This window comes from Thamnophis elegans, chromosome 12 (assembly GCF_009769535.1).
Source record: "Thamnophis elegans isolate rThaEle1 chromosome 12, rThaEle1.pri, whole genome shotgun sequence".
Classification (NCBI taxonomy): Eukaryota; Metazoa; Chordata; class Lepidosauria; order Squamata; family Colubridae; genus Thamnophis; species Thamnophis elegans.
In genome coordinates, this window is record NC_045552.1 from 8,289,512 (window position 1) to 8,301,468 (window position 11,957).

Genomic DNA, 11,957 nt, shown 5'->3' on the forward strand with positions numbered 1-11,957 from the left:
AATATGCTGACTCTGTAAACCGCTTAGAGAGGGCTGAAAGCCCTATGAAGCGGTATATAAGTCTTAACTGCTATTGCTACTGCTATTAACAGCTGGAGCAAGAAAGGTCGTGAAAGGAGGCAAAACTCACTTGACAACTGTCTCGCCTAGCAATGGAAATTCAGGGCTCAATTATGGTCGTACCTAGAGGACTATCTGCAAACCTTTCCAGAAATATGTTTCAGGCCCCCATGTGCTCATGTCTTGTGGTTCAAATATGTTTATTTTCATTTTCATTTCAACAGTCACATGTATACTGTGCATAACCGGGGCCATATAACATTGAGCAATAAACACAGCCATCCTTGTCAAAAATACTCCCCAAAATACAAACCCAATATACCACTTCAACCCTCCATACACCCTTTCTTTCACCCCCCTCCAACTTTCCTTTCTCCCCTCCAACCTTCCCCTGCTCATGTCTTCTAGACACCCCCCCTCCCCCAACCACAGCAGGGAAGAAAGACCAAGGCAAAGTCAACTAACGGACAACGTTGATACGACGGGTGTTACGAATTTGTAGCTTCGTCTCCTGATTGATCGCCAGGCAGGAATACAGGCCCCCCTGATTCAGCTGCACTCTCTGGAGCTGCAGAACAGGTGAGGAAGGGACGTCGAGGTCCGTATTGTCGGCCACGTTCCAGTAGATCTTTGCCGGCGGGTTGGAAGGTGCCAAACATGTGAGATTGACAGTGCTGTTCACCAGCACAAAACTCCCTGTGCTTGAATCTTGCTCAGAGGACGAGACGGTAATTGTTGGGGTCTCGGGACCATCTGGGTGGAAGCAAAAGAACGTTAACTATAATTCATGCAACATGTGTTGGTTTAGATACAACCTGTCGGGCTCATCTGCAGGGCCCTGGATAGTGGTGGGATTCAAAATTATTTACTACCGCCTCTGCGGGCGTGGCTTGGTAGGCGTGGTGTGGCTTGGTGGGCTTGGCAGCAGAAGGATACTGAAGAGCCGAGGTGGCACAGTGGTTAAATGCAGCACTGCAAGCTACTTCAGCTGACTGCAGTTCTGCAGTTCGGCTGTTCAAATCTCACCGGCTCAGGGTTGACTCAGCCTTCCATCCTTCCGAGGTGGGTAAAATGAGTACCTGGATTGTTGTTGGGGGCAATATGCTGACTCTGTAAACCGCTTAGAGAGGGCTGAAAGCCCTATGAAGCGGTATATAAGTCTAACTGCTAAAATCCCCAGTCCTTCCCATCCCACTAACCTGCTTTCCAGCTCCATTCTCCTGCGCAGGGCAACAGAAGAAGACCCAGCCGATCAGCTGGGACTTGGGAGGCAGAGAATAGATGGGGGCAGGGCCAGCCAGAGGTGACATTTGCTGGTTATCCAAACGACTCAAAATTTCGCCAGAATCGATACAGAACCGGCTGAATATCACCCCTGGTTTATCTTTCCGGCATTGGTCATCCCAGTGTTGATCAGACAGGAAAAACAACCAAATGACCGAATTCTACTTTATGAATTCTATTTTAAGTCTCCCAGAAGGTGCTTTTTTTTTTTTTTTTTCAAAAGGCAATTGGATTTTCTTTGTTTTTGCCGGGAGACGTTTCGCTTCTTATCCAAGAAGCTTCTTCACTTCTATGGTAAGGTTACACTAATGGAACTTTGCAAGTCTGAAAGTACGATTTTTCCTCCCATCTCCTTTGCCCCAGAGAAACTAGGGAGGATCCCTTTTGAGCCAACACCCCACCTACTACGTAGCCTTGGATTGTGCTGCTTCTAATCTGACCGTTCCCTAGGCAGCAATCTCTTCTTCCTCCACTCCCAAGGTCATTCTCACATACCATTACACCCAGGCCACGACCTTATTGAGGCATGGAGCTACTTAATTTGACGGAGAACTATTTATCTATAGAAAAGCAACCATAACTTCTGTCCCTGTGAAACACAAAGAGTTTATTGCCAGGCTTGGAATATCTGCTTTGGTTGGAACTTCCTTCTTCCCAAAACATTCAGAGAAAGGAGGTGCCAACTTCAGGGACAGACAAAGTAGTTCCATCCTATCCTTTGCATGGTGGCTACCATGGAGGGGGTATTCACTTACCTTCTCTACCGGTTCGCAAATGTCAGCCCGTCAGCGCATTCGCACGGCAGTCCGTGCATGCGCTTTGCTCGCGCGTGTGGCTTGCATGCATGCACGCGGCTTGAAAACATGCCTAAATAGGAAGGCGTAGAGCCGAGGCAAGTGGGCGGGCACACCTGCAATTTCCACTACTGGTTTGGGTAAACCGGTCCAAACCGGCTGAATACCACCTCTGGTGGGTACCAATGGAACGTTAGGAAAAAAGTTTTTAACGGTAAATTTGTGCAACCGGGAGGTTCGGCTCCCATTCATAAGATTTGCCCAAGCAGGGCCATCAGCCAAGGAATTACATCCACTGGCTTAAATGGTCCGTTTAACTTTACAATTCTACAGCTTTATCAAACAAAACATGTGAAAATCAGTATGGCAGGGGGGTACTCACAATAGACAGTAAGGTTGGCAGTACTGGTGGCATTGCCAAAGGGGTTGGAGATGGTACAAGTGTAGACACCAGCATCTGTCCGCTGAGGGTCTCTAATTTCCAGGGAGCCAGATGAACGCAAATATCGGGGATTATCCTCCAGACGGTGACCATCCTTGGTCCAGGAGACAAAACCATGGACGGGAGAGCAGTTGAAAGTCACTGTACCGCTTCCTTCTGTCACTTTGACAGATGACGGGTCCACATGGATGTTGCCCACCTTCTCTAAAGAAACACACAGGTATGAGCTATCCATTGCATTTGGGGGGGGGAGGGGGAAACCAACAAGGCAAGGTCTCTCAAGAAATGTCCCCCGAGTTAATGAAGTGACCTGCTTATATGAAAGTTAAGAATTTTTTTGCATTTCTTCATGCAACTAAGGCAAGCAGCAAACCAGGATGGCCAGAACTTAGGAAGAGTGTTCCCACAGGAAAGGAGATTAAGGTTAAGATGGGGATCAGGTCATTTGTGATTGCTGTGAGATTTCAGAAGTCTCTTGCATGTTTGTGAGCCTGGGATATCACATGAATGAGAGATTCCACCTGGAAATAAGGAGGAATTTCCTGACAGTGAGAGCAATCAAACAAACGGAACAGAAGTTGCCTTCAGGAGTTGTGGGAGCTTCATCACTGGAGGCTTTCAAGAAGAGACTGGACTGCCACCTGTCAGAAACGGTATCAGGTCTCCTGCTTGGGTGAAGGGCTGGACTAGATGACCTACAAGGTCCCTTCCAACTCTGTTAATGTTAATCGGTGCATTCTTTTGGATGTAGCATGTGAGGCTACGTGGACGCAGAAATGTGTTTTGTTAACCATGTTTGTGGCACGGGGCTGGGGAGAAGAATATATGACTTATAGCTCCCTGAATTGCTGACGATTGGTGTGCCAACCCACAGCTGTTGGGGACAGAGGTTCAACCCTAACAATTATTGGCTTCCAATTTTTGACAGAGCAAAAATTAAAAAGAGAGGAATCAGAAGATTTGGCTAGCTAGCAAGATCAGGAGCTTGAGATATTAGCGGCACCAAAGAAATCAGCTTCACAGCAATGGCATTAAAACTTGGTCCAGCTCACCGTAAACTCTAATAGTGATGTTTCCCTTGCGGGCAACACTCCCCAGGGGGAAGATCTCCACTGAATAGATGCCGGAATCCACGGTCCTCAGGTCAGAAATATTGAGGTTGCCATTCACGGGGTCCACGCTGAACCGAGACTGGAAGCTGCCATCTACCTTCACTGTAAAATTAGGACGCAGGTTTCCTGATGCCAGGACGGTTGCATTCCTTCTCCAGATGATAATAATTTCGCCCTGAGCAGAGGGTAAAGGGAATGGAATGGGGAGAGAAACAGAATTCCCAAGAAGCACAGGCCGAGGGAATGAAGATAGAACGGGGAATAAAGGGGCTGGAAACAGAAAGAACAAGCAAGCAGTCAATATACTTTTCTCTGCTAATAATGGAAACACAACAATCGTTGCAATGGGATGGGGCGACCTTGTCTGGGCTGCAAAAATCTTCACGACCACCTGAGGGCAGCCAAGAGTTCTTTGTAGCCCTGCACAGGGGTGTCCAAACTTGGGAACTTTAAGACTTGTGGACTTCAACTCCCAGAACTCCCCAGCCATGGGAATTCTGGGAGTTGGAAGTCCACAAGTCTTAAAGTTCCCAAGTTTGGACACCCCTGCTCTAGCGTTTAAAGCCGTGTGGCGCGGTGCTCAGAATGCAATATTGCAGGCTGACTCTGCCCACTGTCTGGAGTTCGATCCTGACAGAGCTCAAAGTTGACTCAGCCTTCCATCCTTCCGAGGTCGGTAAAATGAGGACTCGGATAACAAGATGCTGACATGTGTAAACCGCTTAGAGAGGGCTGTAAAAGCACAGGTATATAAGTCTTAGTGCTATTGCCATTCTGATTTTTGCTGCCCAGATATGGTAGCCCTTGCAGAGGGGAAATGACTCCTATAAAAAGGTAACGTTACAATTAAATGGGAATTAAGTGGAGAATTTTGGGTGGATAGGAAGCTAGACAAAGCCCTCATAGCCCAGCCACACAGTTGGATGGATCAGTTCTCCCTTGTATTAATCATCTCCCCATTATGATATAAAGCCACTCCTCTCTTCACCCCTCATTCAAGCAAATGGTCGGTTATTTACTTTTTAAATAACTTCCTAACAGCCATGGAGTTTTTGCAGCAGGCATCAAAACATCTTCCCCCATCTGCGTCCGAGCCCGTAAATCCAAGCAACACCAATTTAAATAAGTGACTATCCTCGAGCAATAGGTTCTATTTGTGTGATTATAAATAAATAAATAAGCAAATCAACACATAGATTTTCTTAGATTCCTTCCACTTTGTCCATCAACTCCCTACCCTGACACCCACCGAATTATTTTTGTCCTTCCATGAGCCATCAAAAAAACATAAAGACTGCTTATAGACTCTGGAAGAGAGATAACTTCCCTGTTCCAGGTTCACACAAATAACACATTTATAAAATGGATAATCAACCACACGACCTGGCTGGCTCTTGCCAAATGTCTAGGTTTTTTTTTTAAAAAAAAACATGTACAAACGTCAACATTCAGGCATCATTATCTCGAAAAGAACTAAGCTTGGGAAGGCAGCTTCAAAATATTGCTGCCCGTGTGGTCCCATTTAAAACTGGCTGGATTTGGTATCATGATGTTGCGCTCCCTGGAAGGGAGCAGTGGTCCCAAGCCTAAAAACGTTGGCCTTAAATCTTGTTTAAGTATAATCAACTTGCCCTTTGTTTCCCTCAAAATGGCCAGTTTCACAAAGCTGTTAGAAAAGCTGGGCGTAATGTGCTATCGATAGTAGGCTGTGCTGATTTGAAAATGAATAGGATTTTAGAATTTGCGCATGCAATATTTTCCCGTCTATTTATTAATCCCCGGGCCCAATTATCATATTTAAGAGACTATGATAATATTCCTTTCCTTTCCCTTCCTCTCTCCTTTCTTCTCCTCTCCTCCTTTCTTTCTTTCCTTTCCTTCTTTCCCTATACTGAAATAAGAATTACGTTAAGAATCCTTACTACCACCTTCAGTTTAACTAGCGAAGGAAGATAAACACTGCCTTTCTGTAAGATCCTAGGCTGAATGAGGCTGGTTTAAGATCCTAGGCTGAATGAGGCTGGTTTAAGATCCTAGGCTGAATGAGGCTGGTTTAAGGCTGAGCATAACATGGGAATCCAATTGAAGTGGTCAGACAAAAATAAAATAAAATAAAAAGACACAAAAAAGGGTTTCTTTTTCTACCACTTTCCACCCTCATTTCTGTAGCCTCAGCTTTCTCTTCTAATTAGTTGTAATGAACATTATATAGTCATGAGCACTGATATTAAAACTCAATCCCCAAGCTTGCCAACAGCTGTTTTAAATTTGTATACATTTAAATAAATTAAACTTCCGTTAAATAATTTACTTTTACAAGGCAGGCCCATCACCATGGCATTTTGCTAGAAAAAGCAAGCTGGAATCTCTTAATAAGTAATATCAAGAATTGCCATTTCGGTTCTATTCCTCTATGATTTCCCCCCTCCCCCCTAAGAGATAAGCTCACAAAGAACTTCCCTCCCCCATCTCTTCATGCATCAAGATAACATTTGATTGGTTTCTTTTATGTAGAAGAACAGACATAAATGCTTACAGTACATAGCAAATGTAAGTGGATGTTATAATAATGAAATCCTACCCTGGGCACTAGATCTAAGTTTTTTAAAACTTGGCAACTTTAAGAGATATGCACTTCAATTCCCAGAATTCCCCAGCCATCATGCTGGCAGGGGAATTCCGGAAGTTGAAGTTTACATGTTTAAAGTTACTAAGTTTGGAAAAAACCACTGCATAGATGATGCTTTAGGTATCTTCTGAACTTTTCACATTTGATGACATGAAGGACTTCTGCTTGGTAACGAATTATAAGGCCAGAGAAATAAGAACTGGAGAACCTGTTGTAGACAGTTCTCTTGAAAACAACTTACATCCATCTTAGAATAGAATAACAGAGTTGGAAGGGGCCTGGGAGGTCTTCTAGTCCAGCCTCTGCTCAGGCAGGAAGACCTACACCACTTCAAACAAATGGTTGCCCAACTATCTTCTTAAAAACTTCCAGTGTTGGAACATTCACAACTTCTGGAGGCAAGCTGTTCCACTGATTAATTGTTCTGTCAGGAAATTTCTCCTTAGTTCTAGGTTGCTTCTCTCCTTGATTAGTTTCCATCCATTGCTTCTTGTCCTGCCTTCATGTGCTTTGGAGAATAGCTTGACTCCCTCTTCTTTGTGGCAGCCCCTGAGCTATTGGAGCTAGCATGTCACCCCTTTTCATCAAATTCATCTTTTCATCAAACTAGACATACCCAGTTCCTGCAACTGTTCTTTATGTTTTAGCCTCCAATCCCCTAATCATTTTTGTTGCTCTTCTCTGCACTCTTTCTATCTTGAACGAGAACATCTCACAGATCCATAGTCCTTCATCTGATACATCATCGCTATTACAGGCCACCTTAAAGGTAGAATAACAACTCTTGCTAAGCACAATGCCTTCCTTTTGCAGACAGCCCAGAAACCAACTGAAACCAGTGCTTAAACCAGGTCCTATATGGTTTTTGGTGGCTCCAGAGGCCACATAAGAACATGGCCCTTGTGCGTAACTCTGGAGGGTCCAGAAGCCATGTGAGGGCACATCCCATTCTCACACAGTCTCTACATCCTCTGAAAAATCACATGAGAATGGGACGTGCTTTCGAGAATAGTCGGTGTCAGGTGTTGGTGAATGTTGGCGTGTCACACAAAATTTCATGGCGTGCCACCTTTAGCATGCGTGTCATAAGTTCGCCATCACTGGGCTAGAAAGAGCCCTCTCTGAAGTTAGAAGACAGGTGCAGAAATAAAGTCATCCCATCTTTTAGTTATAGCAATAGCAACAGCGCTTAGATTTATATAACGCTTCGTAGTGCTTTACAGCCCTCTCTAGGTGGTTTAAAGAATCAGCCTCTCGCCCCCAACAATCTGGCTCCTCATTTTACCAACCTTGGGAAGATGGAAGGCTTGAACCGGTCAGGATTGAACTCCTGGCAGTGGGCAGAGTTAGCCTGCAATACTGCATTCTAACCACGGCGCTACCACAGCTCTTTTAGAGTCGATAATTTGTATTTTTAGAGTGTTTTACTTTTATTGCACGTATTTTTTGTACTCTTACATTTTTTTTTTAACGCTGTAGGTTGCCCAGAATCACATTACAAGGAGTTGGGTGGCAAACAAATGTAATTAGTAATTAATTAAAAAAAAAAAGCTAAACAAAGCAGCCTGCCAAATGAAGTCTCAAAGGCATCAAAGTGGAGTGACTCAGTTTACAGCCTGGAAGGACCACTTAGAATTAATGGATGGAACCATCTGGATCAAAGGGATGCCTCCAGGCACACCAGAAACCTCACCTCGAAGGAGGTGAGTGAGAGATATTCCCAAAGCGAACTTTTAGCTTCATTGTCCTTCGTTCAATTATTCCCAAAACCTGCCTTTTGTAAGAGGGGAAGCTGAAAACACACCTTGCTAAGTTGGGAAACAAGAATGTTAAGAATGAAGCAGGTTGGCTGGCCATCCTAGAAGTGTTTTGAGTTTAAGAGTGACACTTTGACCTTAGAAACCTTTCCAAAATGATAAAAGCTAAACCTTCATTTTGAGCTCGAGTTACCACCACACTCAGGAGATTTTGAAATGTTTTTGCACAACTCAAATGCTTGTTTTGGCTTGGGCTTAATACGCTGTGTGAACTCCACAAGTTTGTAGCTTATTCAACTAACCATGGCTAAGCGCAAGGAGAATGCTAGGAAGAAAAAGGGATTAAATCTGACACCCAAAGTGGCCTCAGAATGAACTGAATCACTATTTTCCCAAGCTTTTTAATGGTTTCCTTAACTTAGGTAAAAGTAAAGGTTTCCCTCGCACATAAGTGCTAGTCATTTCCGACTCTAGTGGGTGGTGCACATCTCTGTTTCAAAGCCAAAGAGCCAGCACTGTCTGAAGATGTCTTCATGGTGATGTGGCCAGCATGACTAAATGCCGAAGGCGCACGGAACGCTGTTACCTTCCCACCAAAGGTGGTCTCTATTTTTCTACTTGCATTTTTACGTGCTTTCGAATGGCTAGGTTGGCAGAAGCTGGGACAAGTAACAGGAGCTTACTCTGTTATGCAGCACTAGGGATTCGAACTGCCGACCTTTCTGATCGACAAGCTCAGTGTCTTAGCCACTGAGCCACCACGTCCCCTTAACTTAGGGAGGCATAGAATGACAAAATTGACACACGCACACCCGTGCCACGAAACTCATCGCCAAATCTTCCTCCGATCCTCCTTCCATTTTCTCTTGCAAGTTCGTTTATTGCCTGTCAGCCCCACCAAGGAGAAGCAGTGTCCTCCGATTGATTGGCCCCAGCCTAATCCCCACCCTTCCTTTTTCCATCTCCAGCTCCTTCGAGCCATCCATATAACAAACCCTGAAGCCAGCAGGGCCTCTGGGTCTGAGCCCTTGTAAATTAAAAGCTGCACAACAGCATCGGCCACACGCCAGGGGCTGCATTAGCAGGAGCTGAGTGAGAAAAGCTGGGAGCCAGCGGGGAGGTGGGGGGGGGGGAGGGAGGGAGGGAGAGAAACGACAGGAGAAGATGGATGAAAATTGGCTCAGTGGGAGCCCAGCAGCCACCACACACTGTAATGGATGGGCCAGACCCCTAAGGGGAAAGAGAGAGGGGTAGGGATGGGAGAAGGCCATAAATCTAACAGGAAGGGGTCGGTGGGGGTGAACATCCAGGTCCCCCCGTGATGGGCTCCGGTTGAAGAAGGCATTGATCGAAAGGTGGCTATCTTTTAATTGCGGAGGTTTCTCCCTTCTACTTCTTCATTTCAGGTTAACAGGAAGAAATCAGGCTGGGAATACTTTGTCTAGGTATGAAGGAATGGAAGAAGGCTCACTCTCTGTCCTGTTGCTGTTAAGGCAGCCTCCAGCTCACTTCTATCCATCACCAAAATAAGGTGACAACCGAAGATGGGAGAGTGGAGACAGGAAAGAGCAGAGATTAGCAGGTAGAAATGCTATCCTTAGACCAGGGGTGGGGTGGGGAACAATGGGCCCTTTACGACTTGTGGACTTCAACTCCCAGAATTCCTGAGCCAGACAGCTGAAGCCCACAAGTCATAAAGGGGCCAGCGTTCCACACCCCTGCCTAAGACAATCACACATGCACGCCACCATTGCTATCCTCACGTTGCTTTTAAACCTTTAGTTCCATCAGGCAAACTTTTTTTAAAAATCAAGGTTGGTTGCCTTGTTCCCAGAGATAAGGAGATAACTCATGGTTCACTTACTGAACGACTTACAATCACACAACATCACTAAGCCAAAGGTTGGGTGCTTGGATAATGAGTAAACCAGTTGCATGAACAGCTTCCTTTGTCCAAAGTACATTCATTAGTTTTTTTTTTTTTCCTAATGAGATTCCATGGGTTTGATACCCCTACAGCAGTTACTCATCCTTGGAACTTGAAGACGCGTGGACTTCAGCTCCCAGAATTCCACAGCTAGCATGGAATTCTGGAAGTTGAACACATATCTTCAGGTTGCCAAGGCTGAGAAACTCCATACAATAGAACCACATGCACATTTTTTTCTCTAGTTAAATTAACTTCCATCTGTAGTAAACGTAACTAAAATTTCACCTTTAGCAATAGACTTACATACCACTTCAGTGCTTTTGCAGCCCCCTCTAAGCGGTTTACAGGGTCAGCCTATTGCCCCCAACAATCTGGGTCCTCATTTTACCCACCTCGGAAAGATGGAAGCCTGAGTCAACCTTGAGCCTGGTGAGATTTGAACTGCCAAATTGCAGGCAGCCGGCAGTCAGCAGTAGTAGCCTGCAGTGCTGCACTCTAACCACTGAGCCATGGTGTCACTCTTTGTTCATTTGATGCTACCGAGTGTGGTTGAAATTGCTCGAGGCATTCCAGAATTATGTTGGAACATATATACACAGCCATTTAGATAGATAGATAGATAGATAGATAGATAGATAGATAGATAGATAGATAGATAGATGGATGGATGGATGGATGGATGGATGGATGGATGGATGGATGGATGGATGGATGGATGGATGGATGGATGGATGGATGGATGGATGGATGGATAGATATAGATAGATGATGGATAGATGATAGATAGATAGATAGATAGATAGATAGATAGATAGATAGATAGATAGATAGATAGATAGATAGATAGATAGATAGATGATAGATGGATGGATGGATGGATAGATAAGATAGATAGATAGGTAGATAGATAGATAGATAGATAGATAGATAGATAGATAGATAGATAGATAGATAGATAGATATAGATAGATGATAGATATAGACAGACAGACAGACTTAGATATAGTTTATTATTATAGACTATTGATTCTCTTTTCTATTAGTTTTATTGTTTTTATATTGTTTTTTAATTTTTAAAATGTATACGTAATTACATATATTTTTATATTTGTGTAAGCCGCCTTGAGTCGCCTTGTGCGAATAGGCGGCAATCTAAATTTCCAAATAAATAAAAATAAATATGAAACAAGTCAGGCTGCACATTCTAAGCTCGGTCCATTCAGTTTGTGGCTTTTGCTCATTGGGCGAGCTCAATCTCCAGCTCGCATTTAGATGCCTTCAGTGGCCAAGTTAAGCAAAGTTGGGCAAAGCTTTGCTTTCCACCCTGAGCTCCTGATTACTGAACAGGGAAAGGCAGAATGCCAGCAACCTCTGGCCAACGCCCAGAAACTCACAACGACCCACAGAAACCCAGAGCGCTCATTGCCTAAAATTGTACACATACAGAGATACACAATCGGTTCAAAAATTTTTTTTTTAAAAAAAAACGGATCGAAGAGGAGAGAGTTACAACACAGCATTTCAGGCAGCAGCTAAACCTTTCAAATCAGCACTTCGAACAAGTACCATTCGGGTTTTTTTTTTTAAACAGACCTAATTTAGAGGGGGGGGGGGAGAAATACCATGACAGCTCATATGGGTGAAGCTGAAAAGTCAGCAAAGTATTTGTTTCCTCCCCCCCCCACCCCCCACCCCCAGCTCAATGGATCATTTTTAGACGAGGCGGCTTCCGCAGCTCAGTCCCGACGATAAAAGTCCATTGTGCTGCACAAATAAATACCCTTGTGAGAACAATATGGCAACCTGGAGGGTCTTCTGTTGCCGGAGTTGGAGGGGTGTCACACTCCCACTTCTGTGTTTTCAGGCAGGGTATGGCAAATCAAAAGGATTTGGGGGGGGGGTCCCTAACAGCCCCTTCTTTCTCAGGACTCTTTTCAATGGGGATGGGG

The 11,957-nt window shown here is 44.6% G+C and overlaps 1 protein-coding gene across 2 annotated transcripts in view; it reads right to left on the reverse strand.

Annotated features, from left to right (window-relative positions):
• The window catches only part of VSIG10L (V-set and immunoglobulin domain containing 10 like), a 28,360-nt gene that overhangs the window by 14,327 nt on the left and 2,076 nt on the right, over window positions 1-11,957 (reverse strand). For both annotated transcript variants that reach the window (XM_032228609.1, XM_032228608.1), the window contains exons 2-4: window positions 3,633-3,962; window positions 2,521-2,784; window positions 526-813 (exon numbers count right to left, since the gene is read on the reverse strand). In XM_032228609.1, coding sequence (XP_032084500.1) covers window positions 526-813; window positions 2,521-2,784; window positions 3,633-3,962 — 882 coding nt within the window. The remainder of the gene's footprint in view (window positions 1-525; window positions 814-2,520; window positions 2,785-3,632; window positions 3,963-11,957) is intronic.